This window comes from Solea senegalensis, linkage group LG10 (assembly GCF_019176455.1).
Source record: "Solea senegalensis isolate Sse05_10M linkage group LG10, IFAPA_SoseM_1, whole genome shotgun sequence".
NCBI lineage: Eukaryota > Metazoa > Chordata > Actinopteri > Pleuronectiformes > Soleidae > Solea > Solea senegalensis.
In genome coordinates, this window is record NC_058030.1 from 24103938 (window position 1) to 24125845 (window position 21908).

The 21908-nt window shown below is 44.0% G+C and overlaps 1 protein-coding gene across 1 annotated transcript; it reads right to left on the reverse strand.

The window, feature by feature from the left end:
- Positions 1 to 939: 939 nt before the first annotated feature.
- slco3a1a (solute carrier organic anion transporter family member 3A1a) lies at positions 940 to 20688 on the reverse strand. Its single transcript, XM_044036479.1, has 10 exons — positions 20084 to 20688; positions 18294 to 18744; positions 7692 to 7790; positions 7351 to 7623; positions 6999 to 7163; positions 6218 to 6416; positions 5247 to 5415; positions 4826 to 4992; positions 4678 to 4742; positions 940 to 2405 (listed from the first exon to the last, which is right to left on the reverse strand). The coding sequence occupies exons 1-10, from the start codon at positions 20225 to 20227 to the stop codon at positions 2053 to 2055; spliced, it is 2085 nt and encodes a 694-aa protein (XP_043892414.1). The 5' UTR covers positions 20228 to 20688; the 3' UTR covers positions 940 to 2052.
- Positions 20689 to 21908: the final 1220 nt, after the last annotated feature.

A 21908-nucleotide genomic window follows, 5' to 3' on the forward strand; every position in this document is an offset into this window, starting at 1 on the left:
TTTTTTGTTGCAGTACCACGAGTGGCCACCATGACAACATTGTCTTCAAGGCAGAGGGGGCGGAGCTACATCCAGTTCTTATAATACATCCATGGCATGATGTCATTGCAACTGGGTTGAGGACTTTTGCCGGCGCTGGCAACTATTCCCTGAGCTCGAAGTCTGAAGTTTTCACTACAATAGAGGATTTTGAGAGTAATCCGTGGGAGACTCCTCCCCCTTTTATGAACCACGTTGCCTTTCTCTCTCCACTGAGAACCTCACACAGCTGAGACCTGAGCCAGTTCACCATAGAACCTAATATTTTTACAATAGTAATGAGACATTCGGTTGTAATCATTGCTTTATTAAATTACACTCAGCATGAAATGACTTATATTTAAACTGTTTTAATCACAATCATCCTCGTCATTATTTGCTAAATTTCCTATGTAATTCTTCGTTTTTGTGCATCATAAAAATGTTTTTATTGTGAATCATTTTATATCAAAACAAGCACTTTTACTTTGCACTTCTGTCTAATATGATAATGAATATCTCCTATTGCCCACCGGCTACTAAATAGTTGTTTTTGCCACTTTTTTACCTCTATGTTGGCCCCCGCTTGAACAGACTAGATGCTCATTGGCCCCCAGGTCATTTGAGTTTGATGTAGATGGTGATTTTTTACCTTTAAATCAGTGCTGCTTTATGTTCTTTTACTCAGGTCAGTCATAGCTTACGTTCCCAGGACTTTGTCACTGTTACTGTCCACACAGAGCTTGATTTCCTTAGCAGATTTTAAAACTCTGTTAGAGTCACTAGAGAGGACATGTTTGAGCTGTATGAATAAATAAATAATAATAAAGGTTGTTGTTTCTGAAGCTTGTTCGACAGCATCAAAGCAAATCTAATGTAAGAACACTCGACACCGCCGGAGGAAAAAAGGTCACGACTAAATTCATTTTCTGAAAAATGATTTATTTCCAGATTAAAATAAACAATATGTTGCCTTAGAAATAGAAGTGTAAGAAAACTATGTGAAAACAGTAAGTGCAGAAAGATGAGCAGAGCGGCAGGTGGTACAGTCTGTGCCGAGTCCAGGTGTCCAGGTGTCCAGGACAGAGACCATTTACATGTCATTTGACTTTGTACATGCAAATCACACACACACACACACACACACACACACACACACCTCTGACCGTTCTCCTCAGAAAGAAACATGTGACTCCTAATCTTTAAATATCAAGGTTCGAGGTTCAATCAAAACATGTTTCTCCTGGTTTTCTTTTGTCTTTCCTTCACCACAAGGTGCAGAATTCAAAAGAAAACAACATAGTAAACATTCTTAATTGAACAATCCCTTATTAAGACGTATGACACTAAATAAACTCTGCAAACGTAAAAAACAAACAAACAAGCAGACTAGGATGGAAACAAACCTGCAGTCGTAATAAATATGGACATGACGGACAGGAAGTGCACATGTGCGTCATGGACACGGTGCTTATGTGATCCAGCAAGAGAACAAGAACCATGAACACGTGAGAAGCTCCATCGTCACAGTGCTGACTATTCATCTGTAAACACTTGGCAACGTTTAAATATGAAGAACTGCAGAAACACCAAAAACATATGAATGTGCCGTTTAGACACAGACGGACGTCATGACAGACCGACAACAACATGGCAGCAGCTATTGTTGTCAAAGCATCTCATCCACTCACTGATGAACCAGGAATGAGCCTTTACCGCACACACACACACACACACACACACGCGCACACACACACACGCACGCACACACCAGTTCACCAGCAAACACAGGACAACAGCTCGCTGATCAGCAGCTAAAATGGACCCATTCCAGTGTTTCGCATGGAGTGAAGTGGAGCGTAAACGTCTCGTATGACGGACAGCACGGTGACACGCGGTGGCGCGCGGTGACACGCGGTGCTTTAGTCAGACAACAAACAACAACAACAACAACAACAAAGTCTCATCATTTCAAGAAAGCATCGAATATTCCTCCGAGAGAACACGAGCGTCCTCACTCCGGGCTTTGATGAACTATAAAACAGACTCCATGTTTTCACAAACCTCGTGGTCCTCCAGGTTATATATGAACTTTGTCCGGTCCACAGATTTGGGGCCGTCTGTGAGCGAGGGGTAGAACTCTGTGGGAGTCAGGTGACCCTCGTGACCTTTGATATACTTCTTGTAGTTCCTGCGCAGGCAGTACCACGTGGTGGCGTAGAGGAGGAAGGCCACGCCTTTCAGGATGATGGCGAGGCTCACGTAGAGATGCCTGTATGTCACGTTGTCATAGAGCAGACACGCCCCTTTATCGCCACAATCCGAACTCCAGAAAAGACACGTGGAGTCGATGGCAGCACCAAAGATGAGAGGAGGAGGGATGAATCCTGGTCAAACAGACAAACCTGGTTAATCTTCAGCTCCTCTCTCTTTCCTCATCTTGGCTGAAAACTATTAATTTCTTGATCAAGTGATTCATGGACTATTTACATGGAGCTTCACAACCTCTGGGGAAAGTTGGACCTAGTAATGTAACGTTAACCGACTATAACTGTCAGTGTTGTCACTGTTGTCAGTGTTGTCAGTGTTGTGAGTGTTGTGAGTGTGTCAGTGTTGTCAGTGTTGTGAGTGTTGTCAGTGTTGTGAAGTGTTGTCCAGTGTTGTGAGTGTTGTTGTGTTGTGTTGTCACTGTCAGTGTTGTGTGTCAGTGTTGTGTGTGAGTGTTGTCAGTGTGTTGTCAGTGTTGTGAGTGTTGTAGTGTTGTCAGTGTTCAGTGTTGTGAGTGTTGTGAGTGTTGTCAGTGTTGTGAGTGTTGTCAGTGTTGTGAGTGTTGTCAGTGTTGTCAGTGTGTGAGTGTTGTCAGTGTTGTGAGTGTTGTCAGTGTTGTAGTGTTGTCAGTGTTGTCAGTGTTGTGAGTGTTGTCACTGTTGTCAGTGTTGTGAGTGTTGTGAGTGTTGTCACTGTTGTGAGTGTTGTCACTGTTGTCACCGTTGTGAGTGTTGTCAGTGTTGTGAGTGTTGTGAGTGTTGTCAGTGTTGTGAGTGTTGTGAGTGTTGTGAGTGTTGTGAGTGTGGTGTTGTCAGTGCAGTGTTGTAGTGTTGTGAGTGTTGTTGTCAGTGTTTGTGAGTGTTGTCAGTTGTGGAGTGTTGTCAGTGTTGTGTTGTTGTCAGTGTTGTGAGTTGTGAGTGTTGTCAGTGTTGTCATGTCAGTGTTGTGAGTGTTGTCAGTGTTGTGAGTGTTGTGAGTGTTGTCAGTGTTGTCAGTGTTGTGTTGTTGTCAGTGCTGTGTCAGTGTTGTGAGTGTTGTGAGTGTTGTCAGTGTTGTGGAGTGTTGTCAGTGTTGTGAGTGTTGTCAGTGTTGTGAGTGTGTTGTCAGTGTTGTGAGTGTTGTCAGTGTTGTGAGTGTTGTCAGTGTTGTGTCAGTGTTGTGAGTGTTGTGAGTGTTGTGTTGTCAGTGTTGTGTGTTGTTGGTCAGTGCTGTGAGTGTGTGTGTTGTGAGTGTTGTCAGTGTTGTCAGTGTTGTCAGTGTTGTGAGTGTTGTCAGTGTTGTCAGTGTTGTGAGGATCCCTCTGTGCACAGCCTCGGCCAAATAACAAATAACACTTCATCACTGAGTAACTTCAGCTGCGTGTTCAGCTCACAGCTGACTACAGACTGTTATGCTGGATTATTGAAAACCAGGAATAATCAATGTTCTGATCAAACCTCAGAATGACAGTGTTTGGTCCACAAAACTAAAAATCTGCAGTCAATGAAAATGATGAAATCATCGTGAAAGGAACATTCTGGGGACATTTAGGAATGTTAGGAAACATTATATTATAAAACTACAATTCACACACACACTGAGGACGGGACAATCGTCACATGCTCACCTCAGCAAAGAAATAGAGGCTCGAAATGTCAGGGGCGGGGCTTGTGGGATTTTCATGTGTATTTGTGATTATATTGTCTATTTCAAATAAATATCGACATCAAAACAAATGAAGTGGACACTTCACGAGCAAAGGTTCAAAACCCTGCGTCCCCGCCACGCCCGCGCCAGCGGAGAGAATAGGCTCCGCCCTCGCCTTCTTCACAAACACCTGGACGTGTTTGTGTTCTTGAACAAAAACTCGGCTGAAGTGGTGAGAGAAGTTCACCTGTGTTACACCCGCGGTTTCACCCGCGGTTTCACCCGCGGACATCAATAATCTGCGGAGCGGGTGGATGGCGTGTGGGCGTGTCGCGTTTGAAATAAATAAACAGATAAATAGATAGATAAATAGATAAATAAATAAATAGATAAATAAATAAATAGATAAATAAATAAATAAATGGATAAATAAATAGATAAATAAATAAATAAATAAATACATACATAAATAGATAGATAGATAGATAGATAAATAAATAAATAAATAAATAAATAGATAAATAAATAAATAAATAGATAGATAAATAAATAAATAGATAGATAAATAATACGTAGATTAACAGATCAGCAGTTGACCTAGAGGATCTGGACAGCTGCTGTTCCATAACAACATATGATGTTTAGCTGCTACAGGCGGTGACTAATGCTTCATATCAATATCAATATATTAAATCACAGCCGGCCTCTTCTGTGCATCACATGCTTCCATTATAGTCTGTGTGTGTGTGTGTGTGTGTGTCTTACCGAGGAGTCGCAGCAGCAGAAACAACAGTCCGAGTGCGTAGGATTTCAGCTCCGGGCTCACAGTCCTTCATGACAATCAAACACACGGCGTTTGGTGAACGATGACAGCGACAAACACGAGTTTAAGCAGAATATCCAGCAGACCCACCTGATGAGGATGATGACAGACGGAGTCTGGGCCATGGCTCCCACCAGGCTGCAGGCACAGATCACACACAGGAAGATGAGGAAGGCCTCCTGGCAGCCCGGAGTTGGACATTTTCCCGGAACGGCTGTGGCAAATTCAGCTGATATACAACCACATCCTGTCAGGTTCTGGAAATGAAGTTACAGGGGGAAAAAAAATCACATTATGTCTGAAGCACACTGTGTTAACATTTCAGAGAAAGCCTGGTGTCGACATTGTTATTTGTCTGCGGTGTGAGCAACAGTATTTTCTCACACCTCAGTCAAAGCATGCGAGATTTGAATGGAGAGGAGATTAAACATGACTTACATGTAAACAGTCAGTCTGATTGACATTTTCTCACACACACACACACACACACACACATAACGTGGCTCCAGACCTGGGCGATGTTGGGAGTGGTTCGAGCGCCTCCTGCTCGGGTGCAGCCGGCGAAACAGGCAGACAGGTAGGTGACGCCATTGTAGCCACACACGGGGCTGATGGACGAGGTGAAGCAGTTGCAGTGACTGATGCACTGAGCGTCTGGTTTGTGTCCCACCTGCAGCGTGCTGAAACACCACAGGAAACACCACAGGAAACACTGAGTTTCAGAAACAATCACATCTGCCGCTACAAGGCACAAACAAACATGGATCATTCATCAGTGTTGGATCTCTGCTTTCCTTCACACATAAATACAAACAATCCCAGTACGTTCATTATAACCAGGGCTTCATCTTTTCGTGTGTCTGTGACATGAACGATTCTCAGGCCTCAGTGACAGATGTACAGTTGAGCAGAAATGCACTGATTTCAATAGAAACAGAAAAACTTCATGTTTATACAACTTAGATGTGGACATTGTATTTATATTGATGTAAAGATGTTTCTGTTATTGCTTCTGTTATATTTTGAACGAATGAATGAATGACTGAATGAATGAATGAGCTGTTGCCTCCGTGCTCATTCTTGTTAATAATTGACTTGTGATTGGTGTGTTATTTACAGTGGTTTAACTCTAAAATGAATAATTATGCATCAGTGAGATAATTCAGTAAACGTTTCTATTGTGAGTTTGTTTATTATTCTTATTATTAACGAGACTATGATTACTAATGCTGCTTAGTTATAGTATATATAGTTTTATATTGTAGGCACATTACTGTGTACTGTTCTTATTGTAATGGTTTTTTATGTCAGGGTCTCATTATTGAATTTGTGTGGAATAAAAAAAACAGTAGAAACAAGAAGTGCTATGAATAAATAAACAATAGATACTGCTAATAATTACAAAAAAGAGACCGCCTTAAATATATCTAACAACGTTCTATTCATGCACATGGCTGCCATCAATGAAGACTCTTTTCTTACTGGTTTTCATACGTAACCGTCACTCCTGCGACGGGACCCGTGTCACAGCCCAGGAAGAGGAAGGAGACGTAGCAGGCGGTGGATATGAGGTTGACTAACATGGCCATGCGAATCGCTCCCAGCGCCGACAGGTTCAGCTTCTTCACCAGCAGACCGCCCATGAAGATCCCCAAACAGGCACAGGGGATCGCCGTCATGCCTGAACGATGACAGGTGCACACGGCAGGTGTTATACTACACTGCAGAGTGAGACGCTGCAGAGTGAGACGCAGCAGAGTGAGACGCAGCAGAGTGAGACACAGAAGAGTGAGACGTAGCAGAGTGAGACACAGAAGAGTGAGCATTGCAGAGTGAGATGCTGCAAGTGAGACATTGCAAGTGAGGGCTGCAGAGTGAGGCTGCTGAGACACAGCAGAGTGTGAGGCAGAGGTGAGGCGCTGCAGAGTGAGACACAGCAGAGTGAGGCGCTGCAGAGTGAGACAAGCAGAGTGAGGCTGCAGAGTGAGGCAGCTGCAGAGTGAGTTGCAGAGTGAGACACAGCATAGTGAGGCAGCTGCAGAGTGAGACACAGCAGAGTGAGACACTGCAGAGGTGAGACACAGCAGAGTGAGGCGGCTGCAGAGTGAGACACAGCAGAGTGAGACGCTGCAGAGTGAGACGCTGCAGAGTGAGACACAGCATAGTGAGACGCTGCAGAGTGAGACACAGCAGAGTGAGACGCTGCAGAGTGAGACACAGCAGAGTGAGACACAGCAGGTGTGACTGCTCTGTGAATGCAGACCTAACAGCTGGTTGGCTGAGCTGGTGGTGAGGTTGAACTGCTGCTCCAGGTATTTCCCCAGAAAGGCTGCAAAGCCGGCCACGACGGCGATCTCCATGCAGGCGGCCAGGATGATGCAGGTGAACACTGGGTTTGACAGCAGGTGCTTGGTCACCTTTGGAATCACTGAGGAGACGGAAGATGTACAATAAGAAATCTCTACGGATAAAATGCAGATGTTTAAAACATCACATGGGAGCTGCATGTTCAAGTAAATGTTTAATACAAACATTCAGCAACAAACTAGATGTTCGTTCTAATCACCAACTAATGTTGTTTAAAATACTGTACAATATTAACAGCTCATTCTCACCTTTGAGTTGCTGACAGCAGGTGGCGCTGTTGGCGAGCTCGTGGCAGTGTACAACTCCATTGCTGTTTTTTGGAGTTTCATACTCTGAACTGAGAGAGGGCGGAAGCATCGCCTGCTCGCTGTCCACTCCCTCCTCTCTCTCCGCGGTCGGCAGCGACTGAGGGAAACCGAACATGAAGACAGCGGAGCAGAAGAGTAAGGCACCACACAGGAGGAAGCCGGCCCACCAGGCCCCGATCCAGCGCGGGTCGTCTGGAGTGATGCTCAGATCACCTGTGGAGGCGCAGCTCGTGTCAGTAAAGCCAAGAAATAACGCAGCACTGAGGGAAAATTAAACTCACTCGTGTCAATGAAGATCGCGTCCACGTAGAACTTAGTGCAGACGGAGCCGAGGATGAAGCCACAGGCGGGGCCAAACACCAGCGTGGAGAAGAGGATTCCTGCACACACACACATGGCAAAAATACCAAGTTCAATGTATTCACAGAGTTACAACAGTGAATGTGATCCAACACATACAGCCACTTTATTAGGTACGCCTGTTCAACTGCTCATTAATGTTATGGCCATGGCAGCAGAGATTATTGAAGTGATTATGGGAGAATATTGTACTGATAAGTTCATCTTTGCACAGACGTGTAGACGATGTCTTTGTCTCCATTTCAGATGACGGAGATCAAACTGGTTTGAGATGATAGAAAGACAAGAGGGACTCAAATAACCACTCATTACAACCGAGGTATGAAGAGAAGCATCTCTGAACACACACACGTCCAACATTACTTTTACGTTTCAGCAGGAAAAGGGTGAAGCATGACAGCAGGGAAACTGTCATGGAAGAGCAAATCAGCCAGCGGCAACACACACACACACACACACACCACACACGAAACCAGCAGACAATGTGTGCTCAGTATGAACACACACACCTATGCACACACACGCATGCACACACGCAACAGCAGACAATGTGTGCTCAATATGACACACACATCTACACACACACACACGCATGCATGCACGCCACACACCTACACACGCACACCACACACGCCCACACACACACGCACACACACACACACACACACACACATTCAGAAGCTCCTCCCAGTGAACTGTGTTATTTTATGGTCTGAACATGGATCTTTGACATGAACCACATCATCTTATTCTGAGTTGGTTTCTAACGTCACAAATCAAATGAACTCAATTACTGTGACTAAGCATGGTGTGTGCTAGAGCTGAAACAAATACTCCATGATTCGATTATTAATCAATTACAACTATTTTGATAATCAATTGATCGGTTTTTCATGATTAAAACAAGGTTTCAGATTGTTTCAGCTTCTTCAATGTGAATATTTTCTGCTTTTTTTGCTCCATAAAACATTAAATCATTAAAAACTCAAACATTTTGGTTTGTGGACAAAAACAAGACATTTATGGACTCGATTAATCATGAAAACAATGAATGGAAGATGAAAATAATGCTTGGTTGCAGCTCTAGGGTGTGTTCTGTTCTGCATCCTGCCACAACATAGGAAGAGAGTCAACACATCCACATCATTCTAGCTTTATTCATGTCATAGTTTATTCTTCACATAAAGGAAATGGCAGATTTGTGGCTTTGACTGAAAAAACAAAATAAAACCACAATCACATCTGCTCAGACGGAAATGAACATAAGGCGCCAGAGCATGACATGCTTCTGTCTGCTAACGTCACTCAGGTTTAATAACGTGAAAGCAGGCAGGTTTTATGCTCTGCAGGCGCTTTAAATGCAACGTTGTCAACATTAAGATGAAACATCCCAGAAATGTAAATACACATGATGAGGATGTACTGTGTGTGTACACTGTGGTGTAAGTGGTAAGTGCAAACAGACAGAGAGCAGCAGCTGCCACGGAACATTCTCCGTACACACACTGTCACACAGTGTCACAGCACAAACGTCTCCAAACCAGTCTGACTGTTCAGAACTAAGAAGGCACAACAATGATCATACAAAACAACCTGCGTCTCATAATTCAATTCAGTTTTATTTGTATAGTGCCAAATGACAAAAAACATTATTCTGCATGTAGTACAGCAGAAACCTTTACAACAGTATAGGCAGTGAAAGTGTATGTTTCTAATAATGTCGCATAAAGGAAGCAAACACTTACAACATTTACAATCCTCGTCTCGTGACTCCAGCTGCGGAGCGTCCATTCTACCCAGCGACAGTGAATACTATTTTCTGATTGGCCATTCAAGACAGCTGTATGGATGAACTACGCAGAGCAATCTGCCTTTGCATCATCGACTCACACAGTAGATTACTAATTCATGTGCACGTGTGAGTGTGTGAACTTATTGAAATGTGTGCGTCTCACAATGCCACACCTCCCTCTTGTCCTTTCACCCCGACCGGTCGAGGCAGGTGCTGAACATCTGTGAGTGCGGTTCTCTCCACTGACGCCTCGTGTTTGTTCACTGTGTGAATTGTTGTGTGTTGTGATTCAGCACTATACAAATAAAATTGAATTGAAAGGATTAGACCATAGAAGAGGAGATAAGAGTGAAAGGCTTCACTACACTCTTCATAAAACCACTTCTGAAATTAATGTGGAGCCAGGTTAAACCATGTGGACGGACAACTTTAATACCAGCCAACACAGGTAGGAGGTCTTCGTCCTCCTCCTCCTCCTCCTCTGTTAATCCTGCTCAAGTTGCCTCACTAATCCCTTAAGTCAGAGCAGAGGGACACAGTGATGTGGGAGGCCAGACTAACACACCTGCAGGTCTTCATATGAATGAACGTCAGCTGATTGACAGCGAGCAGGGACAAAAACAGTTCAATGGAACAACATGACGCACATACATAATAAAGACTTTTTAAGACCGCACCAGTAAGCAAGTGGACGCATCTGTACTGCATTGTAATATTCCTTCAAGTTCGGAAGATTCCATCCTGCTTCTTCTTGAGGTAACTGAAGGGTGGAACAGTGTATTCTTGTTTTTTTGCCTTGCCAGAAAATTCTTGAGAAAAGCCTTTCCCATTTTATGAATTATGAATATTCTATCATAACATTCTAATGGGTATGTGGATCATCTGTCTATGATTCTGGGATGTTGATCAAGCTCGTCGTAATTACTTTTATTTTGTGGGATATTTTGGGGTATTTTTCATTTTTATTCCATGGACAACATGTAAATAAACGAAGCACCTGGACATCTGCACTAATATTAGCTGTGTAAAAACCTTGACGTTATAGTAGCTTAAACACATTTTGTGTGTGTGTGTGTGTGTGTGTGTGTGCCTGTAATCCTCTACCTTCTAGGCCAACAGCATTAGGCTCCTTTAACCTGATATACAGTGACTTAGTCTTTGAGTCCAATTAACCTTGTGTCGTTCAGTCCAACTGTTCCAGGAAGCAGTAAAAGCCATCATTGACCTGAATAAGTTCAGTATTAGCGTCATTAGCATCATGTTTTATGTCAAACACATTCAAACAGTGCATTTGTCTTTTTAATATCAGCCTGGGTACATTGTATTCTATGTAATGTATAATGTTTATATATGTGATAGCATGAGGGCGGTGAGGTGATAGCATGAGGGCGGTCTTGGTGATAACATGAGGAGTGTGGTGATAGCATGAGGGGCAGTGTGGTGATAGTATGAGGCTTGCGGTGTTAGCATGAGGGCAGTGTGGTGACAGCATGAGTGTACTGTGGTGATAGCATGAGGTGCGGTGATAACATGAGGGGAGTGTGGTGATAGCATGAGGGTGTGGTGATAGCATGAGGGGTGTGGTGTTAGCATGAAGGCGGTGTGGTGGTAGCATGAGGGGCAGTGTGGTGTTAGCATTAGGGCGGTGTGGTGATGGCATGAGGCGGTGTGGTGATAGCATGAGGGCATTGTGGTGATAGCATGAGGGCAGTGTAGTGATAGCATGAGGGTGGTCATAGCGTGAGGGCATTGTGGTGATAGCATGAGGGCAGTTTGGTGATAGCATGAGATGTGTGGTGGTAGCATGAGGGCATTAGCATTAATAGCATGAGGGTAGTGGTGATAACATGATGTGGTGATAGCATGAGGGGCGGTGTGGTGATAGCATGAGGGCATTGTGGTGATACGATGGCGGTGTGGTGATAAGGCGGTGTGTGAGGCGGTGATATGCGATGGCCGCATGAGGCGGTGTGGTGATAGCATGAGATAACATGACGGTGTGGTGATGACGGTGTGGTGATAGCATGAGGGCATTGTGGGGGGAAAAGGGAGAAGACACAGAATGAACATGTCTCTCCACTGAAGAGCTGCAGCTGCTCCATTGAAGACGAGCGGTTTGTGACTGCCGGACAGCAGGTGGTCACAGACTCCAAGTTAGAAATGCCAACAGCCCATTTATCCACCATCTTCAAGAACAAATGAAAAGCAGCTGCACAATATACAGCCAAGTGTACAACGCCATGTATGCCACTGATTATAGTGGAGCACTAACTGCATCCTGAGGAAGAGGACACTCGACGAGGCAGGCTAGATTTGTAATGAATCCTGAAAGTCATTAGAAATAGTGTTCAGATATTGCTGTTGACATTGAGTTAGAGTATTATAATAAAAACCTCTAATCAAATGGAGCATGACATGGATGAATTAGGACTCTACACTGAGTAAAGTTTACATTGACTGAATCAAATAATCAATTTTTATCGCCCAGCTATCGATTGGAGTCCATTTAATTAGGCACTGTTGTCCCTCACTTTCCACTATCTGTGATATGGGAATTAACTGCTGAACATGAGTTCACTGAGTAATCCTAAGAGCCCATGCACCAACCACTTACGCACCACTCAATCTATGAGGCTACGGATTTGTAGCTACATTAGCAGAGTGACTGTATTTTGCAAAGGAAGTCCTCGTTCGAGGTCAGGATTGCTCATTTTTGTTGACCAGCAACATCCATGTCACATTTAAGCCAAACAGAGGGAGAGCTGCACCCTCCACAAGGCTCAGCACTTCAAATAGAGGCCGTTTCTGTGCCGAGGGCCTGCTGATGCTGCTGTGTTTATGATCCGTCTCCTCCCACTTCTTATCTCCATCCACTGGGGGAGGCGCCAATACATGACAGAAAAATCCCCTTTTTAATCAGCAGCCAGAGAGCCTGACCCAGATTGCCTCAAGAAGGTTGCATGGTGTGTGGTGAGGTTTACTGAGGCCACAGGGGTTCATGATGACAGGAAAATGTCTCAAAAATAACATGGCGTGTAACACACAACAGCCTCAGGATGGCCTCCAAACTTACACTTCGTTCTGGTCCCTGATGGCCAAGAAAGTCTCCAGCACATGTGCTAATGATGATCTTGTCTTCAGACCAATCCAGTGGAACCACTAACATATTTCACCCTGGTCTGTATGTATAAAAACACTCACTCACTCATCTTCTGCCACTGCGGGAGGCGCTAGAGCCAATCCCAGTTTGTATTTGCATAATCCCCAAATCAGCATGTTTTTGGAGTGTGGCAGGAAACCCATGCACAAACAGGGAGAACATGCAAACTCCATACAGACTGCACATTACAAGGACTCGTGCATGTACAGCTCCTATTCTCCGGCTTTTGCAATACAAAATATGATTTCACTCCACTATTCCACATGCTTCCTGTGTGAGGTCATCACACGCCTCACAGACACACGACTGCACACATGCACTCAACTGCCCACCGTTCAGAGGGAGGTGCAACAAAACCTGATACCCTCAGCCACAGATGTCCTGTGTGATGACATGTTGAGTTCCTGTTTTGTGACAGGGTTATTACTACCGGGTTGTTTCTGTACAGATCTGTGAGAACAAGTTCTAGTTTCATCACTTTCAGCTTGATTCATTAACCCTAAGCCACGGATCAGCACCTTTCAGAGACCGAGAGCTAACTGAAGGGTAGTATAGTAAAGGTATAACATGGAGGGCTACCATATTAACATTTTATGCAATTTACCATTTAAATGTTGAATATTATGCATTAAATTGCAGACACATTAATTCCAGTTTTTATAAACGATATCAATGATATTTTACTGAGTGATCATGGATGTTACCCTAGCCCACGGTGCTCCATGTTGGTGACCGCTGCCCTAACCCATAATGGATTTTAGCGTTTGAAGATAATATGTTTATCTAATAAACGACAAACTCCACTAAACCAAATGTGACCACGAGAAAACCAGCAACAAGTCGACTGCATGCTTCAAATCACAGTATCGTGGGTCTTAAAACTACAAACCTTGTATTTGAATTTGGGTTGTTTGATCGCTGTGAATCAATTCCTAGTTAGTGTGTGTGGTGATATCAGCTGCTGGTTACTTTATATGCAGCCGCCGCCGCTGCGTAAACGAGTTCCTGTGCCTGCTGCTCGGAGGAGCTGCGTGACTTTTCATTGTTGACTGAAGACGGACACGGAAAAACACAAATGTTAATGAAGACGGATGCTTCGGGTCTCACTTCTGCTGCTATAGAAGAAGCAGGAGAGGAGAATTCTCCGTCATGAAGCTGCAAACGCTCTCCAGGGATTATGAACAACAAACGGCTGGATTATTTAGCGGCTGAGAGAGAGTGAGACAGAGACATGAGAATGATTGGACACCTTGAGGTGAACAGACGTACAGTAGTTACTTTTGAGATGACGACACGACGCTGCGATGAAACAAAAGCACCCGGAACCTCTTATTAACCTCCTTTTTTTTCTCATGGGATTTGTTAATCTACGTTACGTTAGTGTTCGTTCAAGTCACATACAGGGATTAAAAAATGTTTTTCATAGTTCCTGATATTTAACTTTACTGTTGAACTGATCAAATCATTGATGTTGTTCTGTAAAAGTTGAACCTGTAAGGTTTTAGTTCCTGTTTGACAATAAACAATAACCCAAATAACCTTTTCATATCTTTAAATTTCACTTCAGAGGGGAAAAGGGGAAGCTTGACAGAACAATGATTTATATGGTGATATATATCGAATGATATATAAAGTGTGATTGTTTTCCATATGGCCCAGCACTAGTTAAAATGATTTAGCACAATGTGACTCTGCTTCATTAATATGAACGGAGCTTTACATGTGACCTGAGTGCAGAGTGTGACACGTTGTGAAAATCCAGGCTGATTTGAGGTTGTGATTCATATCAGAACATGTAAACACAGCAAGAGCAGCAGATAAAAGTCACTCATCACTCATCACAAACATACGTTTGCTCGGAGGCAGGAGCTGTGCACAGATAATTACTGATCAGCTCTGAGACAACAGCAGCACGTTGTTGACCAGCTGGTTAAAAGATAAGCTCGTGTTCAGTTCCCCCTCATATAGGAGTGGAATGACAGGAACAGGGTGTGGCCTCTGGGTCATTGTGCTCACATCCCCGCTGACGACCGCGCCTCCTCTCACACAGCAGCGGCTTGATGATCAAAGTTAAACTGCAATGTCATTTATCGTCTTGCCATAAAAAAACCAACCAAAAAACTGATGTTGCTAGGCAAAGTCAGCATGCAGCTTATAGTAGGGACGGAAAAAGCCATTTAGAATCTAATCCTCCAAGATGACATTAGCATGCACTGAGTTTAAGTAGCTTATATAAACGCCCGACTGCAGCGAGAGAAATGTTGACAAGTCCCTCTCAGACCTTTTCCTCTTTTCTCAATAAACCTGCACAACAGAAGTCAAGCTAATGATAAAATATCTAAGTGAATGAATAAACAATGGCTTTAGTGAGAGATGGTGATACAGCCTGCAAATAACGGCCATTCCAAACGTTGGCAGCTCGGTGTTTTTGTACTTTTGTACAGGTAGAGCCAGTTATCAGAGGCACAGGAGTTCAGTCCATCACAGGGCCTTCCATTCAACCATCACTCCTACGGTGTCCAGTGTACCTAATGCCACATACTGTGGGAGGAGAACCTCGGAGAACCTCGGAGAACACCCACGCACACACGGGGAGAACATGCTGACGCCATGCAGAAAGACCCTCGTTCCAACCGCGGCTCAAACCCAGGTCTTCTTACTGCAAAGGCAAGAGCGCTAACCACTACACGCACCGCGTGGCCCATCATTGGTTCAGTGAAATCTGAAGTCAGTCGTTTTTTGTCGTAAATGAAACCAAAAATAAGGTTAGCAGTTTGTTACAGTCAAAGTGAAAGCACAGTTTGTTCTGCTCTTTGGCAAGAAATGAAACAAACCTGATATAATGACTATTGATCTCCTTCTGATTCAACTCATACTCTTGTTTACATGTTACAGAGCATGATATTATTCAAATGTATACATATCTACATCACTCAGCATACTGTCTGTGTCTTAATGTTATTTTGACTGTGAGCGTATTCAGGTCTGCTGTCATATTCTGCCCGTGAACACATAGCACGTGTAAGTTCAGACCCAAACCTCTCACAATTCTTTCATCCAGCGCTGTGGGATGATGAGTGAGGAGGAATCCTCACCGACACTTCCAATTTATTCATACATACAAAGGTATTTAGATTTTTTTTAAATGCTAACCTTCTAAGCTTCTTTAGAAGTTGTGCAACACTTTCAGAGAATGTGGTAAACATGTAAGCAGTTTAAAAAAAAACAGCCTGTTCAGGTTTAAGTGTCAAGTAACACTTAACCTTTAACCCCGGAGTGGAACCCTAATTACTGTTACCGGTAAAACCTGTGTTGATCTGCTGCTGTGAAAAAGGTAGATTACACCAGGTGTATTCAAGACATGCTTGAGCATTACATGAGTTCAATTCAAGATATGTGATGTATGAAAGGTACAACACTGATCAGTTAATTACATTATTATACCGTTACACTTTAAAATAAATAAATCCCAGGCTCTGAAATCAGTTGTGTGTTCTGTGTAGTCTATTTCTGCAGTCGGGGGTCCTGAGGGACGAGACCGAATTAGCAGTGGCCAGTGAAAGGTCATAGAGCAGTGGGAACGAAGATCCTGTTGACGCAATCTGTCCAATCCTATTTGTTTCCTTTGGCCAAAGACGAGGGAAACACCAAAACAACACAATCCATAAAAGGCATGTTTATGTTTAAGTTTCTGTTGTCACCTGACAACAGTGTGGTGGAGGTATTTCCTTTTAGAGAAGAACACGCATCACTGAGGAATTCTGTATAAAAGCCAGAGCAGACACTGTCTGAGCGTATGTTACAGTTTGTGCGGTTGTATACACAGTAAGTGGAGTTCTCACAGGCCTGTGTTGTATGCATGTGCATACCGGCCCGCTCGGAACCACCTCACAGCTGGCTGGCATTCCTGCCTCACTGTGTAATTATGGCTCTGCTCCAGGTCTACAGGCTCTGCTCCTCCTGCAACACTGAACTCTGATGGGATGAACCACAGATGCCACGTTCTTTACACCCGGACATGAAGCGGCTTCAGGTGCACATGGTTGTTATGTAACAATAATCAAGGTTTAACTTACTTCAAATGACAAAGAATGTTCTACTACTGCTTTTGATGATGTGAAATCAAAATAAGCATTGGCTTCAACCCTGTCCTTCACTCGGGGTTAGGGTTAAACCTTGCTGTGAAAGATGAGGATGCATTGAGTGCAGATGATCTTTGATGCTATGTCTCCTGTCTCATGTTTGAGAGTGATGATACCCGCTAATGGCCTCTTTATTACAGAGTATGAATTTGTTGACGTTAACTGAGTAAAAATAAGGAAATCTCCCTGAATCGCAGACAATCTGCACCATTCATGCAGCTGCAGGCACATGACATGCTTGCAATAGTAGGATTTGAATGATCAGCTGAGTGCGACTCAATACCACATTGTTCCTTGCTGCTCACCGCTTGTTTTTCCTGCGTTTTCCTCCTCGCAGCTTATCAGAGGACAGAACCAAATTCCTCTGCTCTCTATGCCGGGTCCACAGTCCACGAACACTGCTCACACACCAACAGTGGTGCTGTTAAAAAACCAAGGCCCTGGTTTTTGCTTAGTTGTTACAAGCTCGAAAAATCCGCCTTGAACTTGAGATAACACAGCGCACAACAGAAGGCTGCTGTGTGAAGAAGGCCGCGCTCAAACTCATCCTCTATTCACCGTCTCTGCCCTGCACTGGTAACAAAATGACACATACACTGCAAACACATCTCATCTACTCCTTTGGTGCATGACGCTGCAACCTGGAAAATCAATTCCAAGCACGGCCCATGCACTGAAAACAGGGAAACATACGTGTGGTAGAGTTTCCAAAGCCTGTTGGGTGCTCATGTTGTTTTTAGGGGGTCATCAAATACCACTGATGAACTCATATAGCAATACAGAGAGGAAATCTTTCAAATGGTCTGATCTCTAAAACACAGGCACCATTACACCATTAGCTAAGTTTAACTTAGCATAAAAGCTGCCACTACCATTAAGCTTTTCCATTTTACAAAAAAGTTTTGAGTTGTGCTAGTTTTCTACAGATAGATCCAGACTAGCTATGGACAACTCTGTTAGCTTAGCAAAAAAAACTGTCTGAAAGTGACACGAACAAAACACTACTTACAAATTCAAGCATGATAATAAAATATGAATGTACTTAATGTAATGTACTGCTATTTTATTTAACTTTTACTGTGTTTGTGTTTGTAAGATTAAGATTAAGATTAATGAGTGATGTAAGATGACATCACATCACACTTCAACTTCTGAGTCAGAGCAAAAACACAATGCACTTCCTCCTTTGAATGATCGGATGTGTTCACTCAAACCTGCTATTGAACCTCTCATGCAGACTTTCTATTGTACCAGTTTCCACTGCCCTGGGAAAGCAGTGTGTTACGGCAAATAGTGTTTTACTTTCCATTGTGATGATTATCAGTTCCTTTCACTCAAACCTCCCCACACCACAGCCTTTACATGGCTTCCATGGTTGTCTTCTTCATGCTTGTACAGTATAGCATAGAGTGTGAAGAGTGTGGCTCACCTATATAGAGAGAGGAGTCCTTCTTCTTCACGTGATCATCAATATAGGACACTCCCAGTGGCTGTACCGGTGTGGCCCCGATCCCCAGCAGGACCTGCGCTCCGATCAGCAGCAGGTACATCATGTTAGTGTTAGCCCTGTTAGCACACACAGCATCCTCAACCTGAGCACTGCTGCTGGTGTTGGCACAGTAATCCCGACCCAGGTCAGTCCTCCACATTTCTCCTATCTCATACTGATTCGTTAGGAATTCCGGGAGCGCTGAGAGGAGAGCGCCAAGTGCCATGACGATGCCGCCACAGCCTATCAGGCGGGGCCGATGCGCTTTGGCCCCAAAGTAGCTGACAAACAGGATCAGCGCAAGGTTGCCGATCTCAAAGCTGCTGGCAATCACACCGACGTCAGCACTTTGCAGGTTGAATCGCCGTTCCAAGGTGGTCAGCACGCTCACCTGAAACATCGAAGGGCACAAAATCAGACCACAATGATGAGTCCAGAAGCAAGTACGCGATCCTAGGGTGTGGTCATTTCATCACATCTGAATCATCCATCTTTCAGCTAACACAGAGGACACTATACTTGCTGTTACCCCATCTGATGACCTGTGTGATCTGCGATTGACTCTTCAAAACAGAATTCCAACCACACGCATAGAAATGGATCAACTGTCATAAACACACCAGACTCCTCTGTTAAATGTTGACATTTTAGACGTTTGAGTGTTAAATGAGAGTTTTAAGGGTTTTTAATTGATGTACAGTTGGGCATTGGTTTGATTGTTGACTCTTGTGCAGGGTACCGGGCTGGTCAACCAGGGCACACTTCCACTTGCACAGTGTCTCGTACAGAAAACAAAAGGGGGGAGCGATCGCTGGAGCTTTGACTCTTCGCTGCCAGCAAACAGCCTTAAATCCAATCATCCCATCAGACACACCACAGAGACTCCAGCTCATGTCCTGTCCTTGTAAATGAGCTCTGCTCGGCTGACACACAAACAGGTCATACAGCCTCCCGTGTTTGTGTCAAGTCAATAATTACAAACCTCACACTAACCTACGGGGATTACCGTTCAAGCTGCCAGGACAGGTGTTTGTGGTACATTTTTTATGGCAAAATGCACCATAACAGGTGTGACACCTGTGTGAGAGGTGTGGCTTATCAGGCATAACGAGGAGAGCCATATTCTGTAGAAAATGCTCCTGCTCAGTGTTCTGCTGCCGCTCGACAGGATGCTTGATGCTCAGCAGGTCCACGAACAGACTAGATAAGATGTTCCACTCCAAATATGGCCATGGTATTTTGGATTTCGTCTATTAATGACAAATAAGCTGCAGTTACTGAGTGATTCTTGGAAAAGAGCCATTGTCATTACTGAAAATGAAAGTTCACAGTGGCCTGAGGCTGTTTGAGCAACATTTCAGAGAACTTTGGGAAGCTTCCTACGATCACTCCTAGCTGTTTCCTTTGAAACATCACTGTATACACTTGACATGTACACTAACACTTAGTCCAAGTTAAGGACCTGTTGAAGTCACAGATATTGCTCAGTGTTGTGGAGTCAGAGAAACGTGTTCTGTTGACAAAGTTCTTGTGTTGTTTTTGTTGTGATGCGTTCCAGTCCGTGTCAGTGGATCCGTGTCAGAGACGGTTTTTCTCACGAGCAGCTGGACTTGTGTCAAAGTTGAGCTACGTGTCATGAACTCCGCACACGGGAGCTGCAGAGAGCTCAAACCCGGATGAGACGAGCAGAGAGGTGTGTGTGTGTGTGTGTGTGTGTGTAGTGAACTCACCAGATAAGCTCCAACAGTGCCCTGAGCCAGCATGAGAGCGCATTCCGATATCAAGAATATCTTGATATTTGAGAAGCATGAGGGGCTTTTCGGTGGCGTGTCCCCGCTGCTGCGCTCAGACTGCCGCTGCTTCTTCACCTGCATCCTCGCTGCTGCTTCAGAGAGACAGAGAGACACGTCCTCGCTCTTGGTTCAGAGAGAGAGAGAGAGACACGTCCTCGCTCCTGGTTCAGAGAGAGAGAGAGAGAGAGAGAGAGACACGTCCTCACCGCTGCTGCGTTCACTGACCCCCGCGAACTTTTGCGCTTCTATGCTTTGTTTTCTTCTTCCATGTGACAGCTCGCGGTACACACTTCACAACTCCGCGGGACTGTGCGCTTCGTTACTCATGAGTTCCTCGTCGACGCGCGCAGACACGAAAACTCCCTGAAGCCAAAGGCGCGGAGGAGGAATGACGCTCGCGCAAATCTTTCACACGTCGCATGTTTCCGTCGCGCGAATTCTGAGGAATTCTAGCAGCAGGTGAAGGTTTAGGTACCGGACGGCTCTTCCGGTCACTGCTGCTGCTGCTGAAACTGCTGCTGTCCGGACAATGACTTCTCTCTCTCTCCTCCCTCTCCCTCTCTCTGAGTGTGTGTGTGTGTGTGTGTGTGTGTGTCTCGCTCTCTCTCTCTCTCTCTCGCTCCCTCCCTCTCTCCGAGTGTCTCTAAAACATATGATTGTTATTTATTTGGAGAATAAAGTGAGTCTGCTCACTGGTTTCTGTGAGAAGTCAGAAATGAATCAATCATAACATTTAAGCACTAAAACAAGTAAATAACTATGATTTGACGTATTAATCAAGAATGAATAATCTGCTTTATTATTGTTTCTGATTGAATTGCACACACGCATAACTATATTTTAGTATTAAAAATATAATTTTTCTGTATTAACCATGTTTTGATAATTACCGTGTGTGTGTGTGTGTGTTCCAACATAAATCCAAAGTCTGTTTTATGCCAAAAAGTAACAAACCTAAACTTCTCTTTACAAACTCAATCAAAGAAAAGAAAAGAAATGACATAAAAAAGTTCTCCTAACACAAAACAGGAGAAAAGAAAGAGGACACAAAATGGCTTCACTCTTCTACAACTGCTAAAGATGACCAACAATATTATAATTGTTATTTAACTCAGTTTTCAGAATGAACACATATCCACATACACACAAGCTGAAGCCCAGAGTGCAGGTGAGGGAGGGTTTTATCCACTCACAGTGTGATCACACCTGAGAGATTGACAGGTGGGACCACAGAGACACGCCCACAACACACTCACACAGACCAGGGTCATAACAGTGACTTCCCTACAGTCACGTTTTATCAGAGAAGATGAAAGGGTCAGTGTGTAACATTTAGGAGGTTTATTTTTGCAGAAATAGTACACACTACCCATAGGTGTGTGTGTATTAATATGTAAGAAATGTCTTCTTTTAAGACATAAAATGACCATGATGTGTCATCAGAGATGAAGGCAGTCAGGAGTCAGTATATCCATTTGCAGGCTGCTACTGTGTCTATGTTTGTGTCTGTGTGACAGTCAAGCTCATAGCACCAGAGCATAGAGCAGCTAGTGCTAAGCTTTGGAAATAGTGACCAATAAAGAAGATAAAAAGCCTCAGTACCCCTTTAAAAATGTCTCAACCAGTGGAAAAGAATAAGAAGGGTGTGCAGTGGAGAGGAAGCTGATGACAGACTGTTTTTTCTCTTGGATAAAAAAAGGGAACTTCAGTCAGAACTGCGTTGCTGCTGCTCTCTAGCTCCTCCCATTACACTAAAATTAAC